This window comes from Mycteria americana, chromosome 4, assembly GCF_035582795.1.
Source record: "Mycteria americana isolate JAX WOST 10 ecotype Jacksonville Zoo and Gardens chromosome 4, USCA_MyAme_1.0, whole genome shotgun sequence".
Taxonomy (NCBI): Eukaryota; Metazoa; Chordata; class Aves; order Ciconiiformes; family Ciconiidae; genus Mycteria; species Mycteria americana.
Genome location: NC_134368.1, coordinates 85421126 through 85440715, shown reverse-complemented (window position 1 = coordinate 85440715; position 19590 = coordinate 85421126). Strand labels below are relative to the sequence as shown.

General features: G+C 43.6%; 2 protein-coding genes across 3 annotated transcripts; one reads left to right on the top strand and one right to left on the bottom strand.

Moving 5' to 3' along the window:
• The first annotated feature begins 4450 nt into the window (after positions 1-4450).
• EXOSC9 (exosome component 9) lies at positions 4451-10219 on the top strand. 2 transcript variants are annotated; one of them, XM_075501148.1, is made up of 12 exons: positions 4451-4614; positions 4803-4897; positions 5604-5723; positions 5836-5938; positions 6389-6526; positions 6993-7075; positions 7403-7535; positions 7999-8087; positions 8286-8432; positions 8840-9030; positions 9351-9429; positions 9959-10219. In XM_075501148.1, the coding sequence occupies exons 1-12, from the start codon at positions 4549-4551 to the stop codon at positions 10038-10040; spliced, it is 1326 nt and encodes a 441-aa protein (XP_075357263.1). In that variant the 5' UTR covers positions 4451-4548; the 3' UTR covers positions 10041-10219. The 2 variants fall into 2 exon arrangements, with proteins under 2 accessions (XP_075357263.1, XP_075357264.1); XM_075501149.1 differs by lacking the exon at positions 4803-4897 and having other exon boundaries at positions 4467-4614; positions 9959-10218.
• Positions 10220-12531: 2312 nt separating this feature from the next.
• CCNA2 (cyclin A2) lies at positions 12532-19565 on the bottom strand. Its single transcript, XM_075501150.1, has 8 exons — positions 19258-19565; positions 18878-19103; positions 17211-17326; positions 16628-16851; positions 15843-16047; positions 14874-14987; positions 14222-14355; positions 12532-13767 (listed from the first exon to the last, which is right to left on the bottom strand). Exons 1-8 carry the CDS (start codon positions 19384-19386, stop codon positions 13716-13718), a joined length of 1200 nt encoding a protein of 399 aa, XP_075357265.1. The 5' UTR covers positions 19387-19565; the 3' UTR covers positions 12532-13715.
• Between the last annotated feature and the right edge of the window lie 25 nt (positions 19566-19590).

Here is a 19590-nt window from a genome sequence, read left to right as displayed (position 1 = left end):
ATTGTGTTGACCTTATTTTCCATGTAGCCTGCTTCAGATTTCCAGTGCTGTGATTTTATGCCTCCTTAATCTGTGCATGAAATTCTTTACCCTTCCTAGCACATGTGCATGCACAAAATCTGCAAAGTAGACTCTGTGCAAAGAAGATGGCATGAATCAAAGGAGTTATCTGATTTCCAGCCCACACACATGACTTGGTTCCCCTGGAATCACATCCAGCTCCTCCTGAAGTTCACCATCAACTTCTCTGTGTACTAATCTTGAACAGGACCAGCATCAGAAGCAAAAATCCACCATACCTGCCTCCCAACAGCAGAGGTATAATTAGCACGCCTGGAAATGCTTCTGCCAGAACATGTATTAGTGCAAGAAAACCTAATGCAAATGACTGACAACACTGTTGAATGTTCTGGTTTAGTGTCAAAAATGTGACTCCTTTGAAAATACTACTTCATTGAAGTTGTTACAAAACTTCTGCAAAAAAGCTATTGCTGTGATTTCCCAAGCAACAAGACTGCAACTCCTCACCAGCCCAAACACTCAGTCTCTCGCTTCTGTCAAGAGGAGTGATGCCAAAGGGCGCGTTGCCACCAGCCTGACAGATCGAGGCACGTGATGGTTCACCAGGAGAGCTGGGACAGGAACTTTTCCCACTCTAGCCCCAACTGCAAATCTCAGCATGAGCCCAAGTTGACATTTTTGCAATTGATGGAGAGTAACATAGTTCAGAAGGCTCCACCAAGCGATACAAACCCTTCCAAGGTTTTTGATAGTAACTGAAGAGTTTAATGAAAAATTGTTTCATTTTGAAATGAAAATGACTGCCGTGTTTCACAAAACTAGTTTTCATTTTGACTGCTCTATTGAGCAACCACTCACAGTAAAAATTCCACTGTCTATATAGCCTGCAAGATTAGTACATTTTAACCTATACGAATGATTTGTTGAGTAATACATCTATTTCCAGATTTCAATTCTCTTTCTCAAGTGGAAGGCAATATAAACATTTTTTTGAAGAGTATCAAAGTGATTTTATGTCTTACCATTCTCTTGCAAAGCCTGGAAATGAAAACATAACAAAACCATGCTACTGAATGAGAACCAAGTAAAATGGATTAATTTATCATCACCAAGATGAGCAAAATGCTGACTAAATAGCACAGTGAAAGGTAAGCTACTCAGGGAAGCCCTTTTCTGATCAATATCTGAACTGCTGTATTACTCAGGTGCAGAATGCCCCATTTAAGTGAGAAATTCAACCCCATGAATTCTTCTGTAGAAGCTATCAGAATCAAGTTAAGCCAAAAAATGCTTACATTAAATTGCTTGTCCACTATGACGAAACTTAATACAAATACTAATGTTCCAGTTTCCTCACTTCAAGCACAAATACCAGTGATTCCAAATGGAGCTGACAGTAAGCAATTAGGCTACGAGCCTATGCTCCTTTAAACCAATGCAAATAAGAAGAAACTATCCTGAAATTCTTGTGAATCAAAGATGCAAAAACAAAGGTTGGGTCTTCAGAGTTCATTTCTTCCAAAAAAAGTAGATGGTCTCACTCACCTTTTAAGATAATTGCTAATTTATTCATGATAGCGATTGCCAACATTATGCTTATCCGCTTATCCAGTGAGTTGTACTTTTTCCCCCAAAAGAAAACCAGAGAAAAAGGTGGAAATAAATAGTAAGATAAGTTGGATTTAACGTGGGTTACTGCAACAGAGGTGGACACTATTCATTGAAGATAATTGCTTATGTCATGTCCCTAGCATTGTAATCAAGCAAGATACAACTTCTGAGAAAGACTTCCCTGGGTGCAAATTTAGCCTTACCATGCCTGTATGGTCTTTGCCTGCTATTCAATAAACATTTGGTTTTTCAAGGCAAAAAAAAGATGGTAATGTTTTCAGCGTGCATTACAACTCCCGGTAAGCTGACAAAATGGCATAGTAAGGCACTACATTCCACCACCTTTCATATGAAATGTTCCACAGAGACATTTTCTCCTGCTTGTAAGCTGTCAGCTTTCCAAACTGAATCAAGATTCTGCAATTCAAACAGGGATCTCTCCATGTTGCATATCATCACCGCTAATAATCTGGCTGCCTGCCAGATCGGGTGTCTAGTGAAACCTATGCAACCTCACCGATTTTGTGGGTTTCTTGGATGGCCCTTTCATCTGAATTTAGAAACAAACAGCAGCAAGGAAATAATCTAGTTCATTTCTATTCAGCCATTTGAGCTGTGTGTGCCAGATAAAATACTTAATACCACTCCTACCACTAACATCAGTACTTTGAATACACACAGGACTCAAATTCTGAGGAATGAGATATCACATTTAAATAAAGCACAACAACTTTGCAGCATTGAACTAACAGCTTAAGTTCCTCACTGGAGACTTTAATCATCCCAATATCTACTGAAAAGGCAACCTAGCAGGACTGTGTTTACCAAGCAAATTCTGTTCCTTGAGATGTAAAAAGATTCCAGATCTCTCTTTATATTGTAAAATGACAGAAAAATTTCACAATCCTGCTTCCTGCAAATGCTGTGACTTACAACATGGGTGAAAATGGGCTCCTAATAAGTATGCAGACAACTACAAAATGACAGCACACAAAAGATGTAAGAAAAAGTATTCAAACTGGTAATTTATGGCTTTAGCTTGGGTTTACTTGAATATGCAAAAAACTGTAATACTTCTTCAATGCAACTGAAGTGTCTGAAATTTGTAGTGCGTTTCTCTGAAAGCAACATACAGACTTCAGTACAACAAATTAAATATATCAGTGTGATAGGAAAGGATTTACAGTAATGTACTTTGAATGTCTAACTTAAAGTTAGACATTCAAAATGCAAAGCTTATGGTTACATCCCACTTCTTTCAGAAGTCTGCCTTTTTTGTTATTCAACTTACATATTTGCCAAAATATTTCCACAATTTTTTCCCAAGCTTTATTTTACATATCTGTTTGCTAATAATAAATGAAACAATTAAAAATACACTTGTTTTCTGTGATTTAGAAACACTGTTTAACAGTTTACCCAACTGCACGTAACTCAGAAATTAGCTCTGTGATTAAAATCAGTGCTTAGAAAATAATTTCCTCCTTATAAAATCTTAAGTGATTGCAAGTCATTAGTACCTAACCTTTACTTTTCATGTAAAAAGCTGCACCAACCAAAGCACAGCAGGACTTAGGGCTGCTAACAGGGAGCAAACTTGGTCCCAATGGAAGCATTTTTTCTCAGTGATTGCAAAGCAGCCAGAACTGAACACCAAGCCTCCACTAATGAATATTATCACTGAATTTAAACAATAAAAAAGCAAAACCAGACAGAATTTCTACTTAAAGACTGCCAGTTAAACTTCAAGTAAAATACCCAGTCAACCATATAGCTGTGATGAGAGAGAACCTTACGCCAAATGTTATCATATTCGTAGCTAGAGAAAAAGTTGCAAGTGTTAGATCATTTCGTTCCTTATTGTTGCTTCACACGCAGTGCCATTTAGGAAAACTATTTGCTTATTTTTGTCCCTACGGAAAGGTGGTCTTTTTTTAATCTCATCACTATTCTTTTACACTGAATATTTGTGATGATATTCATTTATCCTAATCTGAAAATATAAAACCAGCATGGAAAAAATCAGACAGCATTTGTCCTCACTCGCACAAACTTGAAGTTTCTGGAATGTGACTCACTTTTTAGTTTGCACTAGAACTTCAGTGTGTTTACAAGGTTTAAAAAGACAGTATAACTGAGGTATTTCAACAATTTTGTGTGAGAAAAGTCAGAGTGCCTGAGGTTTAACCTTGGTGGGAAGATGGCAGGAATCGATTTTCTCGTTTTGACTCAAACTAAGCATAAAAGCCACTTGTAAAGGCCTTGAGTTTTTACTTACAGGCAACACTTCAGAACAACAGGAAAGGATGTCCTCCTGACAAATTTGAAGCTTTTGCTGTATTTTCGTCTACAACACTAACTGCCTCGCTTGCGCTACCAGCTCAGCTGTTTTCAAGGGGCTGCAGGAGCATGCACATCTTGAAGACTGGACACTGCAACAGCGTTAACCACTCGAAATGCCCGGGACGCGTTTTTTTAATTCCAGACGGTTTCCCCGACGACCGGCACTTTGGCACAAGCCCACACGGTCTCTCTCTCTTCGGCCGCTGAAGACGCGCCAAGAGCCGCGATAGGGCGGTTACTGCAACAGCCCCGTCCCAGGCCCCGCTCTGGGCAGCGGACCTCCGAGCCGCGGCTACAGCTGCGCCTGCGGCGAAGCAGGCTCTTGCGCCCATCATTTCGCGGGCTGTAACGGGCGATGACCGATGGTTCGGACTCCCCTGGGAACAGCCTCCCCTCACGGCCGGGCAGGCAGCAACACCAGCGCCCGCTCTGAGGTGAACTGCCTGTGGGCGGGAACGGCGGCGGGAGCTCTGCGCCTGCGCGCTGGCACCCACCGCCCCGCGGCCGCCGCGCGGTGATGACGTCTGCGCCGCCGCCGCCGCCTCCCCCGCGCGCCGCGTTTCAGGGCCCGCCATGAAGGCGACGCCGCTCTCCAACTGCGAGCGGCGCTTCCTCCTGCGCGCCATCGAGGAGAGGAAGGTGCGGCGCCGGCCTCCGCTTCCCCGTCCCCTTCCCTGTCGCCTTCCCCGCCGCGGGGAGGGCTAGCGCGGCTCTCCCCTGCCGCCGCCCCGCGGTAGGCCAGAGCCGCCCCCCCCCCCCCCCCCCGCCCTCCCCGGGATGGCGCATTAACCCGGTGTGTGTCTGTGTGTGTGTCTGTGGGCCGGCAGCGCCTGGACGGGCGGCAGTGCTATGACTACCGGAACGTGCGCGTCTCCTTCGGCGCCGACTACGGCTGCTGCATCGTGGAGCTGGGGAAAACCAGGTGGGAGCGGGGGCTCGGCCGGCGCCGCGGCCTCTCGGCTGCGGGCAGGCGGCGCTGCGCTTCGCGGCCTGAGGAGAGCCTTGCAGGGGCCGCTGTCGCTCTCGCTTTAAAGCGTTACGTTTCTAAACCTGCGGAAGCAAACGGAGCGTGGAGCGTTGAATGATAGGCGTCCGAAAGCCTGCTGAGATCGCAGTAAACAGATTTTGAGAACTGACGCCTAAAAGTCGTAGCGATTCCAGGATAGGAGCATAGAGGAGAAGTGGGAAGGGAAGGGAAGGGATGGGGGTTCCGTTTGATTGTAGATTGTAAATAATTTATGATATACAAAATGATTAATTTTTCATCCCTTTGCTCAGCGATCTTGCATTACATTTTGCATTCTTCCGCAAATCAAATGGACCTCTTTTGTATGTGGAAAAGCAGAATATATGCACTTAGATAAACATTTAGTTAGATATTCTCATGTGTTTAAGTCTTATTTTTAGTCCTAAAAGACAGGAGAATGTTCTAATTTCTACATTTGATTGTCTCAATTGTTGCCCAGGGTTTAAATATGTATGATGGGCATTGAATGAGAAACTGTCGGAGCAAAAAATACAAACTAAAAGCCTAAACACATGCTTTTTCAAAGTATATATTTTGTTCCTAGCGGTAGGAGTGTTTTTCTGCTAAATTCCATGACTTAATGGTTTATTTGCCTTTGCAGGGTTCTTGCACAAGTCTCGTGTGAACTTGTTCCCCCCAAGCCAAATCGGCCTACAGAAGGTATACTTTTCTTTAATCTTGAGCTCTCACCGATGGCTGCACCTGGTTTTGAGCCTGGCAGGTAGGTAGCTTTCTTAAAAAGACTAAACAAGGATGACATAAGAGCCACTGTTTTGATACATGTAAGTATAGAGCATAATCATATTCCATTTGGGTTAACTTTGTTTTAACAGGCAATCTGAGTTATTGGTGAAACTGAACAGACTAATAGAACGATGCCTGAGAAATTCCAAATGTATAGATACCGAATCTCTCTGTGTTGTTGCTGGTGAAAAGGTATGAAAAACTACTAATTTCAAGTGGGTTTAAACTAAAGGGTACATATAGTCTGTTTTTGAGGTGTCCTCTGTCTTGTTTTGGAAACCAGAAGTTCTGATTTTAGGTTAATGCAAGGATCCACGCATCTGACTTTACAAGTATTTTTAACTTACATATCTACGTAGGCTTTCTGAAGTAGTTGGGACTCTGCACGCTTGAATATTTCTCTGCAGAACGAAGTTTAAATTGTACTTAAATGTTATGTATTTTGTCGTAATTAACCAGGGCTTAAATCTAGCGCACTGTGTATCTTGGAATACATCGAGATCTTTCATCTTCTTAAGCAAAGACCTGAAGAATATATGCTGTTTCTTTTTATGGTTCAAAAAATGAAATTGTTTTGAAAAACAGTAACTTCTGTAGAATTACGTCACAAATTACCCAGCAGGTTTGTGTGCTTTTTCTCAGGTCTGGCAAATTCGTCTGGACCTGCACCTGTTAAATCATGACGGTAACATTATTGATGCTGCTAGCATAGCAGGAATTGTCGCTCTGTGTCATTTTCGCAGACCAGATGTATCTGTGCAAGGAGAGGAAGTAACTGTGGTAAGTTGTACCAGATCACAGTAAATGTTGTGGCATCGCAAGTAGCTCTTTCTGTCTAAAAGGGAGAATTAAATGTTTGTGCAAGCAGATAAACTCCAAGATAGTAAGTTTTAGGACAGATGTGTTGCTATTCAATATGTGAAAGGGTAGTAAGGAAGCCTGCTGAATACAGAATTTTATCAACCTCAGTTTATGGGAATATTAATTGTAAAAGAAAAGTATTTTACAGTATTTTGCCCAAATCAAGCATAAGGCTGATGAATGTGCCGTATTTACCTATGTAGGTAATAAACAGTAAGAATTGCATGAGAAGAGTAAAAAGAGTTTTTTAATATTTAGGCGACTAAACATTTGTTAGCCTTTTTTTCTTCGTTTTTTATTTCCTTAAATATCTTTGTACCGTATGTAATTTTAAAATTAAATGTGTTCTGTAAATAATTGTCTTCTGGGCCAATTCTTTTCAAAGTACACTCCCGAGGAACGTGATCCTGTCCCCCTGAGTATCCACCACATGCCTATTTGTGTCAGTTTTGCCTTCTTCCAGCAAGGGTAAGATTTTTAAGTCTTTTGACAGAAACAGCTTATTGTCAATTGTGCAGAATTGATTTTAAACATAGAAGAGTCCTAAAAATATTTACATTGACAAGCCGATTTCTTAAAACACTTTATCTGAAGTGAGGTGCTGTGGGGAGATACTTATGTGTCCTGCCCAGTGTAACTAACCAGCAGCTTTCCACAGATGACATAGAAAAACTTTCAGGGGGGAGCATACCCATAATTACTGATACGTAACCAGTTCCTTTGTTTAATTGTTTTAAGGGTAGTAACTCACCTCAAAATTTTAGTCTTGCTTTATATTTAAAAACTTGATTCTAGGACCTATTTATTGGTGGATCCAAGTGAACGTGAGGAATGTGTAATGGATGGCCTCCTTGTAATTGCCATGAATAAACATCGTGAAATTTGTACCATCCAGTCCAGTGGAGGGATTATGCTAGTAAAGGATCAGGTAAATCTTTGCCTTGACCAGTCTTTCTCTCGTATATAAACTAGTTCCTGTGCTGTAATCTTGATATTGAAATATCCTTGACATTTGGAAGCTAAGAAATCAATTACCTGTCTGATTTAATTGGAAAAGATTACGTATTTTTAGTCCTAGTGGAAGAGCATAGTACTGTGTATCATACTGAAGAGGAGATGTAGAAAAGGCATATTGTTTGGTCAGATATGCATCTTTTTTATCCCTGTGATTTGGCTGAGGGAGTCTCTAAATTAATTCAGACTGCACGCTCACGAATAGCTAGAGGCTGTTGTATTAACCTTTTGCATCAACTCGTAGTGTATCCAGTCCCTCATACTAAGATGCCGTATTTTTATTTTAAGTGTTTGTGACTCCTATGATGTTCTACAGTTTCAGTTAAAAACGTCTTGCTTTCATGATCGTAAACTGTTGTTGTATGTATAACAAACAGGTTCTGAGATGCAGTAAAATAACAGCTGTTAAGGTTGCAGAAATAACAGAACTAATTCAAAAAGCCTTGGAGAACGACCAGAAAGTTAGGTGAGTGTTTTGGGAAGGAAGGGAAATGAGTATTTTTAAGAAACGTATAAGAAGTCATGTCAACCTGTAGTTTGAACAGCAAATTGTTTTCACTTGTATTTGTTTTACATAGCAAGTATTTGTATATTTGACCTTGAAAAGAGAAAGCATTTTTAAGTGTGAAACATCCTGAAATAATGTCTGTCACTGAATGACTAGGAAAGAAGGTGGGAAGTTCGGCTTTGCAGAATCTATACCGAATCAAAAGATCACTGCCTTCAAGATGGAAAGCGCTGCTGTTGATACTAACAACGTGGAAGAGCAAGCAGAAGAAATCATCACTAAAGCTGAGCCTCCTTCAGATGTGTATCTTTTCTGTTGTATTATTCAGGGGGAAACCAGGCTTCCCATCCCCTGCACTAGCACTACTAGAAGCTAAACGGACATCCAAGATTCCTCATGGCTTAGGTAGCCTTATAGCCTTCAGAGGAAACATTTAACATCATACTGGTTTTGGTTCTAACTGCTTTCAGGTAACTTAATTCCTAGCATAAAGCGCAAACCTGAGGTCTGAAGTGATGCATTGTTACAGTAACTGGAGAAGTACTCTCTCTCAACTCCCCTTTAAGGATGTTCTGCCCTGGGGGGAAAAGATACAACTTAAAAAACAACCAGTTTGCTCTCAGAAAACAAAGTTTACCAGCAAAGTTTGTTTTGTTTACCATACAAGTTTGTTTACCAGCAAACACCAAGATTTTTCTTAACTACTTCAGTTTTGCCAAACCAATATTGCACACTCCTGGGACAGCCCAAATTGGGGAAGGAATAGAGAACTCCTGGGGAGACCTTGAAGAATCTGAGAGGGAAGAAGCAGTGGAAGAGGAAGGTGAAAGTGAGGCTACTGCTTTTGAATGTCAGAAAATGGAAACTGAGGATACAAGTACAATGAGGGAAACTAAGAAGGGTAAGTATTTATTTACCTTGATATCAGATACGCTTATTATATCACTTTATTAACAGTCTAGAATTAAAACGTGAAAGAAGTCCTTAGCAAGAAAGGAGAACCATCGTAGCCACTTTCCGCTTGAGAGTTACACCCGTTTGCTACTTTCACTTCACCTGGTCACTTCCGTTTTGTTCAAAAGAAAACTTGATTTCTGTAGTATATGGAGGGCTCCAAATTAAGCACTAGCCACTCTGAATGTTTCTTTAAAAATGCTGTGGTTATTAGTTACAGAAGTTGTTCATACAAAACTGATCACCAGTTTGTGGTTCGTTGTTTAGATGAACCTATTGTACTGTCCGACAGTGAAGAAGAGGAAGTTGTCATTCTGGAACCACAGGAACTACCAAAGAAAACAAGGTAACCATTATGTGAAATTAGGAGGGGAAAGGAGTTTATAGGGAGTATTGTCAGGCAGCACAAGATTTTGGCAAGGCCAAGAAACATCTCAGTTGATCAAGGGGACTACATAGATAGCTGAGAATGAGGAATTTTAAATCTAGGCTAGTTTGCTTTTGTCCTAGGAGACCAGTCATCCTGGCTGATCTGCAGCTGTCTGAAACGGTGCTAGATATTTGACTAATCTTCGTTCCAAAGGGAGCGAGAGCATAAAAGTGGGTTTGAATCAGCTGCTCCTTAGAGATGCTGCATTGATTCTACGTGCTATGCTACAGCTAAACTTAAGTTTTTCTCTCCAAGAAGTGAGATTTATTGCTGTGTCCCTGCACTAGCCATGGAAACCCTCGTTGTCACGTGTAGTACGCTTTCTAGAAACTACATTTGAACCTTGCACTGAGCGTGGTGGGTGGTTGCCCTGTTATGGATGATCAGCCTCTGTGTTCTTTCGAAACAAAACTATTTCTTTGATACAAATGTTGTTCGCTCACAGAACACAGACCAACACGAAGCAAGGAAATACAAGTAAGAAAGCATTTAACAAAAGGAGAAAAAAGAAGAGAGCTGCTTATTAAAGCCATCATCCCTCCTTCAGAAATGCTGTATAATAATTTGGTCTGTCATTACTGAACTTATTTTTGTAGATAATTTTATTTCCTCCCACCCCATATCTGGTCCTGCTTTTATGTATATTTTATAAAAGTATTGTACACAGCTTTAAATAAAACAATTTTGCATGTAAATGAAATTCTGTGGTTAGTATCCAGCTGCAGCAGTAACCTCCCTGGTTCAACTTGAACTGACTCAAGTTACACAACTTGAATTGCAGAGGTAAGATGCAGAGTTCTCTTAACAGAACAGCCTCTGCCATTACTGAAGTGAGCTGTGTGTCGGCAGAGTTCAGGTGGTAAAGGGAATTATGGGTCAAGTTTAATGCCAGGAAGAGCTGCTTTTAAGTAAGGTAGCTGTTACCACACCTGGGAAGTCTTTCATACCTTGGAATGTTCTTCACAGGGGGAAATGGTGTGTTGTGACGAAGACCTTCTTGCCCATCTCACTCCAAATCTTGCCTTTCACTGAAACTGCTTTGTATAAAAATAAATGCATGTGCTTAACAAAATAGCATAGAACTTCTGCAAAACCGTCATAGAGAAGCAACAACTTGTACGTCAGCAATGGAGTTTCTTAGAAAAGTTTAATTAAATATTACATGCAACAGACAGGAATGCTTCTTGAACGATATTCAAAGAATTATGCACTGAATTTAGAATCGGGCAAAGCGAAGAGATGAGGAGGTTTCCAACATACCTGACCTAGCCCCTTTGTTTGAAAACCAAGTCAAATTGGAAACATGCACATATTTACAAGAGCAAAGTAGGACTATTTTACATGTGACCTCAGTATTTCATGAAATACAAACAGGAGCGAAGTTACTGTTGCAGATATAACATGTCCCAGATCAGGTTTAGAATATTTAAAAAAAAATTGCTCCCAGCCAACCACAGTTTTAATAAAGTTGTGCTCTTTCAGAAAAGGACAAACACAGAAAGCCCCATCCCTCCAGGAGCTAAACCAGTTTTCTTAGTGTCAGTCTCTCAGTGTCACTGTCAGGAGTACAAGAATGAGTGAAGATCCAGTTTCTTCTTACTTCTGCAGTACCACAAGACCTTAAACTTCTTCAGGAAAAAGAACAGCATTCTTTGCACTGCTGTTTCTCTCTTCCTCACACATAACATCTCATACCCTACATTCCTCAGAGACTTTATTTTGAAAGGACTAGGAGAAGTTAAACTGGATAGGCAAAACAGTAGTACAGTTTTGTCTGGGATATTTTCCTTCAAAGCTGGAATTGTCCCGTATTAACTTCAGAAAATGAGAAGATGGAAAAAGATGGTACTTACTGCAGCAGCAAGAGCTGTCAGTGAGGAAGGAGGAACATGGTCATACTGGGCAGAGATGCCAGCCCGACTGAAGCATTTTTTAGGCTGTAGAGGAAGTCATAGTGGTATGTTGAAAGTAAAGCTCAGGAAGCAAGGGAGTTTTTCTCTGTGCTATGGGAACAGTAACAGAACAACTTCCCTTGAAAACAGAGCAAGGAGATATTTCATTAAGCAGTAAATTAATACTATAAGCCACTGTAGTCCTTTCACTTCAGTACTGCTACTTGCTCTTTTCTAGGGAAAATTCATAAGCTTCCTTTAAATTACTCCTCTTCCAATGTTTATATTTCTCAGTGGTCTTGGAAAGTTTCCAGCATACGGCACAAAAAAGAAGGGGAAGGCAGAGCCCCGTTTCTCAGGAAGAGCGCTGTGCTCTATTGTCTTCAAGGAATAATTGCCAGTCAGCATTTTGAGTCGCCCTTCCAAGGTCACAAACTGACGTCACAACTGCGGCAAGTGTCTTCCTGTATATACAAACTCCCTCTCCCGCAAGGTTAGCGCATTTCCAATACTAAGCCCCAGACATGATATACCGTGCGTTTTTTTCACCGACTAGTTTTAGCTTTTCAGTGGCAACCTACTGAAATTAAGCTAAGTAAAGGCTATTGGAGAACATGGTAGATCAATGAAATACAGTTCTTCATTGAGCATGTATAAAAGTCAAAGTGCATCTTAAAAAGGTCCAAGTGGCCAAAAAAGGCAGCCTTTTGTCTTGACTGGATAAGCCACCACCACTTGACTCGATCAGTTTTGTAACTGAGTTGGTTCACAGAGGGCTCAGACTGCAGAGCAGGGGTGGGGCAGAACAGCGAGTTTTTAGTTACAGAGTCGAGACATCTGAATTGCCTCACTATAATGCGTGCTTGTCGGCTTGACAGAGGGCTGATGATTTTTTAAAAATTTGTTTTAAATAGCCCACACCGTAACAGCTGTTCGACATCTGTGAAGAATTTCTGCTGCTACCTGCTGGGTGTCCAGATAACCAGACAGTGTTGAGTCAATTTCAACTTGAAGTGGCACAGGTTTCACAGGGCAGCCCTTGCCAAAAAGCTTTAGAAATGAATGCCAGTTTAAGACGGTAGTACTACCCCTCAGTGGTTTTAAGGTATTGGCAAGACCACTAACGTCAGATGTAAAACTTGTTTATTGGCCAACCTGGAAATGGCTTAATTAATTAAACCCACTTCCATGCACTCACTGCTTTACATGCAAAGAACAGCAGGTACAGGGCAGCATCACTCCGTTTACACAGGCTGAAGGTAAATGTCCGCTTGATCTAATGCCGATTATGTGCTAGTTCGCTCGTGTAACAGTTCTAGAACTAAGGAAACATAAGACGGGTTGGTCTACGTTTTTGCTGCATGCCGCAGAGGAATCCTTTCCAAGCAAGAGGGATGTACAGAATTCGTACCATTCTGCACATAGCCCATCCACGCCAGAAGACGTTCCCTCCTCTCGAGGGCACAGAGCAGCAGTTCACCCTCCTGCAGTTTAATCCCTCCACCGCCCCTAAAGAGGTACTAGGTAAGCACACTGATGACTATCATTTTTTTAGTAGATGTCAATGGGCTTTCGGGACAGCTGACACATCAGTGGGAACTCCATGGGTTTAAATTAGTATCAGTTTTACACTTTGACTAGAAAATACCTATAGCAAGACCATTTTCTACGTACTGGAAGAGAGAAGTATGAACTGGTATACTAGTTTTAGCCGTGCAGCCCCTGTAGCAGAGCGTTCAGCCTTTAACCTGATGGAGATCTGGCAATACATTACATAGCAATCAAGGCTTCCAGTAACTGGCACATCCTAAAGAGCCTCACGAGTCAATTCCAGCGAGGTGTTCTCCTCATAGCAATATAGTTTTTTCCAGTATTATAGCCATTAAGCCACATTTTGGATCTATACTAAGTCTCAGTTTAAACTAGATGGTATAAAACTGCTACAAATACTGCTGTGGAGTCCAAGTCATTCTTACTTGGAAGGAGAAAAAGCCCTACTATAATAATGCACTGCTAAAATTAATGTTTAGTCTATAATTAGAAGCAGTTTCAGACTTCAGTTGGTCTGCATGGTTAATTCCGTGCTTGAAGAGAACGTTTTTTTTATAAAAACCCAGCTAAATATTTTAACAAGATTGCACGTACAAAAGATTTACATTAAAACCACGTAAAACTAACTTCATAATTATGCTCATCAAAACCTGCATTAATATTCCGAGTGATCACATCTAGAATTTTGAACCATGTTTAAAACTGTACATCATTTTCTTGTAATATACATCTTCTTTTAAAAGATCAGTCTCTTGATTATTACAATAAGTTTAGTGTCTCTGGTGGGTCAATAAGCGATACTCCATGGTACCTAGAGAGGGGAAAAAAAGACGCAGGATGTCATCTTGCCCAAGTGCTCTCTGCTGTAAAGAACAGCATACATACTGCAGCGAAGCACATTCCTCACAAGGCAGAAAACATTTGGGGGATTGTCAGCTGCCATGCCGACACAGATTTTTAGGAGCATTAGGTACCATCTCCTGCCTACCGACTGTAGGAACGTCAAGACGATTCCTCCAGTTGCTACCTGACAGTTCAGGTAGTGATAGCAGGCCTGGTGGTGAACAGGAAGTACTGCTCAACAAAACACTGTGCAAAAACCCGGGAAGTCTTGTCACCAATTTCACTTAAGAAGTAGATTTGGTCAGTTGAGTCTGACTGAAGACTCAAGATACACCCCACTCCCCCACGCCGTTAAGCAGTTAGGTGCTAGGACAACTCAGGCGTAACATACGGGCTTATCGTACGTTTCTACAGATACTCACTTTGTACTCTTGTACTTTTCCCTTATGGACTGTTGCGTGTGCTCTGCTGCTTTGAGGTAGGTCTTGTGTAGGTCCATGAGGCAAGGCTTGATGTCTTCGAGGGTGTAGCCTGTTATTTTGCACAGGGATTCGGGCTGAGGGAAAAAGGAAAAGAGGGACATTTCAACGTTTCTGTTTGCTTACGCTGATGACCACTGGTGGAGTTTTTAGCTTCCTGTTGAAACTCTCTTCTAGTAGCTTGGCAGAGTGTCGTTTTCTCAAGCACAAAGTAGTTTAACACTCACTGCTCAGATTTTAGCAGTTCATGTAAATTTACAGTAATCCTGAAAACTACCATATTCTAAACAAGTACTCCTTGCCTCCAGTGCTTAGGCTTTACCGCCCACTTCCTCATCACAAGGAAGCTGCTAACAGCTTTGAGGAGGATCACCAGAACGGACTGCATCAGTAGATGCCAGCTCCTCCCAAGAAAAGGTGTCTTATCCCCCCGCCATTTTTCACATACCATAGGGAGCAATAATCCCTAATTAACAGCCTAGGAGTGTGGAGGGGCTGCGATTCCTGCAGCCGAGGCCCCAGCATTCAGAACAGCGTACAAATACATTAAACATGAATAAAGGTGCAGGAAGGCTCAAGTTTTAGTGCTACATACCCAAGTTTGTCCAGTGATCGTATAGCCTGCTAGATGAAATGCTGCAGCAGCAATAACTGATGGCAAGTATTTCAGGTAAGGATCAGCATCAATGAGACTCAGCTCTCCAAGGTACTGCAAGGGAAACAAGAGAAAAGGAATCATCTGCTTCCAAAAGGAAGTAGAAGAGCATTTAACAGTTGCACTAAAACCCTAATTTAAGCTTCCAGTCCTGCCATCAGTTGGAGGAACAGCTTTTGCTAGTTTCCACTTTGTCTTTTAGCATATACTGTTAGCTACTGTCAAACAGTAGTCCCAACGCATGCTTTTTCAACACCACATTTTATTTTTAGAGGTATATAAGATCTAGAGGGAAGAGTGTAGTCGGGTCTGACCTGTGCACAATGAGACAAAGGCTTCTATTTAGGAGCTCGGGTAACTGCTATACAGTTAGGATTTAATGTAACTGTAGCTGAAACGTTATCTGTGCTCTGCTTTAGAAATTGGCCTCTGGATTTAGAGCTCACTGCTTCTTGAGGGGAAAACCAAAACAGAAGTCCTTTTTAGCCCAAGTGGGTGGGTAGGTGTGGCAGTTTTAGATAAGAGGGAAACATCTAGCAGTGAAACAAACCCCAAATTAAAGTTCATCAATCTCTGCCTGCTCTGACTAAGCATGCGTGCTTGAGCCAGGCCAAGTGCCAGCCTGTGATAGGAATGGACTATCTCAAACAGTAAGAGGCAACAGGAGCATTAGTTTCCAGTGGTGCGGCACCACTTTTGGAGGAGCACGCGGCATAACGTATGCACTCTCCAGAACTCTCCCAGAGAGGCTATGCATTTAAAAATAGGAGGAGGCAGGGAAGCCTGGACTGAAGAATCCTTTAGTATTTCTTTGCTTTTCTACTGGGACTAGGAAACAGAGCTTGTAAAGTGCATTAATAGTAATAGAACCCTCTAGTTACACGGGCCGAGCTAGTAATTCTTACTTACCATCGATAGGCTCTCCACTTTAGCATTTGTCTGCTGATGTAGGAAATACTGAGTGAGGAACTGGTTGATTGTTGGAGCTGCCAAGTCAAACGACAAAACCTTCAAAATTAAGTGCTCCATCCTTAGAACCTGCTTCTTGGTATAGGTGTCGTCTGTGATGTAGACAAACTCTGCTACTTCAGGAGGGTAGATTTCTTCAAACTTTCTGCCAGGAGAAATAGTTATGAGCAAATAATTTAGTACTAGAAAACCAGATAACTAGCAACATTTAAGGAAAGCCAGCATGCTAACTTAAATTCTGACTTGTGACGTAGCTGGGCACTGTTACCAAACAAGTTTGCTGCACTTGGTTCAGTAGTGCTTGAATCAGCAGAATTTGAAATTACAGAGCTACAACAGCCTGATATTTTAGCACTAAGCAATTTGGGACTTAGAGTTACTGAAACTCCAGAAGAACCCACTAAACTAATAATTGGTGCAAGCAAAACTTTCTTTTCACATGCCTTGTGCATATTCCCTCAAATACTGTTTAGAAGCCTTCTGCTGCTGCAGCTTGAAATAATGAATCCTCACATTGGGGCAATCTGTACAAAGAGAGCCTAGAACCTTGCTTGCAGAGTTTCGTACAAACTGCCCAGCTTTTAAGTGGATTAACTCCTGATTTTTCTTCTAGTAGGAAGCCTCCCAAGTCAGTCCAGCAATAGGCAACAGAAATGTGATAGCCACAAGTCTTCCATCTGTATGAGACCAGACGGTGGAATGTTAAATTAAGCAATTTCACTTACGATGCAAGCAGCATAGCTGCAGTACCCACAAGCTGAAGTTTTCCTCTCAAAACAGACATTGAAGAAAGAAACCTATCAATGTAATTTACAGCTAAGTGCAGGGTTTCATTCTGTAATTTGTATTCTTCTCCAACTTCCACCAGCCAGTCCACAAGAATAGCCCGCATGTTGTTTGTGATATCAGGTTGCTTCTTCATGTAACCCATTTTAGGCTTGCATTTCACCTGTAGGTTTAGATGACAGATGACATTGAGTTTGGACTAAGTGCCGGTAGGGAAGCAACTGTTTAAGTTCCATTTACCACAGTTTAAACAGATCAGAAGTAAACAATGGTAAGTCTAGGATCAGTAAGTTATATTTCCATAGTGTTGCTTTCCAGCTTCTGTTCAGTGCATAGCACAATCAACTTTATCACAAGAAACCAGTCTTGTGTTCACAGCAGCGGACTCAGCATCTTATTTCTCCATTTCTAGCAAGCTTTAATTTAGTCACTGTCGCAGTAACTAACGTTTAGATGCATTTTTCAACCCCGAATTTCTCCCCCATAAGCTGTATGCAAACAAGAAAAGAGACGGCAGCTCACCTCCATTTCCCTAAGGTACGTATGGATATCGCTGATATAGTCTGGCACGTTATTAACGTTTGGTTTTTTCTCTTCTGCTTCTGAGGTTATTGAAATATCCATAATACTTGGAGAATCTAAGCAGAAGATAATAGTCGTGTTAAAATGGGCACCATCAGACCACTCCCTCGCAGCACAGGGAGCTACCCTATTCTGTAGTCTGTCGATGGTGGCTCTCCAGGGCTGCTGGGTCTCTTGCCTCCTAGGCAGGCAGAGAGAGCAGACTATCACTCGACTAGACTGGGAGTTGAGGAGGCTCTAGGGAAGCCAAAATGTTACTGCAGCAGGGAAGATTCCTGTTCCCCTTTCTCTTCTTCCCCCTAAGAATAAAGGGATGGAAAACTCTTTTGCAATTATGTAGTGCTCAGTGCGTCCTGTGTTACCTTGTTACCCAGATGTGAATCCTGTAAGCTAAGCTATTGCAGCTTAAAACAGGCCTGGAGTACCAGAGCTTTTTGTAGACTGCAGAAGTGGACAATGATGAAATCAGCCCTCAGATATTCATGCATGTGTTACAGAAGATGGATCTGACAGCTCCTATTTCATAGAATCGTTTAGGTTGGAAAAGACGTTTAAGATCACCAAGTCCAACCATAAACCTAACACTGCCACATCCACCACTAAACCATGTCCCTAAGCACCTCATCTACACATCTTTTAAATACCTCCAGGGATGGGGACTCATCTGCCCACTTCCCTGGGCAGCCTGTTCCAATGCTTGATAACCCTTTCAGTGCAGTAAAATTTCCTAATATCCAGTCTAAACCTGCCCTGGTGCAACTTGAGGCCGTTTCCTCTTGTCCTATCGCTTGTTACTTGGGAGAAGAGACCGACCCCCACCTCTCTACAACCTCTGTTCAGGTAGTTGTAGAGTGATAAGGTCTCCCCTGAGCCTCCTTTTCTCACGTACTGGGAGTACTTAGTATTTTTTCTCACATACTTTTATTTTTTCTCACATAAAATAGTACTTTTTCTCACGTACTGGGAAGAGCTCAAAACACTTGCACCAACACAGGGTATTACCTGGGAGAAAAGTCTCAGGATCTGCATGAGTAAAGTCCCCTTCTAACCCTGTGGCGGTAGGAAAGGGTGAGGCTTTAAGGGCCGCTCTTGTCTGTAATCTGGTTTCTGTTGTGAGGTACCAATAGTTAAGGTTAAAAGTGTCAAACTACCTACAAAGAGCAGGGGATAGAAGCATAGAGGCTCAACTAATAGATAGCTCAGCCGGATTGAAAAGCTGTTGTATCCAAGTGGCAAGCTCAAAGGCACCAAATCGGTTTCAGCAACTGAAAAGGTATCTTCGGAATCGAACCAAACCAGTCTTACATCCCACACAGCTTCAGGATCTACAGTCCCCCTCCGGTTTGCTCTGGAAATCGTTCCCTAGGTAACACCTGGGCACGACCCTGCTCACCTCCGCGCTTCCCGCGGGAAGGGCCCTGCAGCCTCGGGCGCTGCCCGGGGCCGCTGCGGAGGGAGCGGGTGGGTCGGGGCCCAGGAGAGCGCACCCAGAGCCCGGGGCAGCGCTGCCCTCCCAGCGGGCGTGCGGCCGGGCCGGCGGGACACCAGCCGAGCCCTGGGCAGGGGTACCCGGGGGCTGCCGGAGCACCGCGGGCGGTGCCACGTACCGAAGCTCAGCTCCATGGCGTTGCCCAGGGGCGCCAGGGGCCGCCGCTCCCCCAAGGCGCAGACGGCCGCACGCAGCCCCAGCGTCGCCTCCTCCTTCTGGGTCGCCGAGCCGCCCCGCCGCCGCTGCTCCCCATCCGGCTCGTCCACATGGATGGTGAAGGCCTGCTGCCCGCCGACCGGCCGCCCCGCTGCCGCGCCATGGCCCTCACCGCCGCTCCGCGCCGCCTGTGGGGAGAGCGGCCCGTCAGCGCCGCCGAGAGCCCGGCCCGGCCCCGCCGCTGACAGCCGCCGCTGACAGCTCCCGCCGCCCCAAGATGGCGCCCCCCCCCCCCACAACTCCTCCCGCGCTGCCCCGGGCCCGCCGCCCCCCCCCCCTCACCTGCGGCGGGAGTCCGGGCCGCTGCTGGGCGCCCCGCAGCAGCCCCAGCGCCACGCGGGTGCCGGCGGCGGGCGGCGGCGCTTTGCCGCCGGGGGGGACGTTCTCCTGGTTCTCCTGCCCCGCCAACATGGTCGCGGCCGCGGGTGGTGGCGCCGCGGGAGGCCGGGGGACAGGGACGGCCGGGGCGGGGGTCGCCGCCGGGCGGGGGATGGGCGCGACTCGTGCCGGCGGCCGCCGAGTCTCGCGCCGCGGCGCCGCTCTCGCCGTTCAAGTAGCCCGCGACTATTGAATCGGCCAATGAGAGGGCGCGGGGCCGCGGCGCGTCACACGGCC

Excerpts from the sequence above, each read along its gene's own strand:
- EXOSC9 (XM_075501148.1), top strand. The coding sequence starts at position 4,549 with ATGAAGGCGACGCCGCTCTCCAACTGCGAGCGGCGCTTCCTCCTGCGC. Across the intron at positions 4,898-5,603 it reads GTGGAGCTGGGGAAAACCAG|GGTTCTTGCACAAGTCTCGT; the intron begins GTGGGAGCGGGG and ends TTGCCTTTGCAG. Across the intron at positions 7,076-7,402 it reads TTTGCCTTCTTCCAGCAAGG|GACCTATTTATTGGTGGATC; the intron begins GTAAGATTTTTA and ends ACTTGATTCTAG.
- CCNA2 (XM_075501150.1), bottom strand. The coding sequence starts at position 19,386 with ATGTTGGCGGGGCAGGAGAACCAGGAGAACGTCCCCCCCGGCGGCAAA. Across the intron at positions 16,048-16,627 it reads GCAGCTATGCTGCTTGCATC|AAAGTTTGAAGAAATCTACC; the intron begins GTAAGTGAAATT and ends TTCTCCTGGCAG. Across the intron at positions 14,356-14,873 it reads CGATCACTGGACAAACTTGG|CCCGAATCCCTGTGCAAAAT; the intron begins GTATGTAGCACT and ends TTTTTCCCTCAG.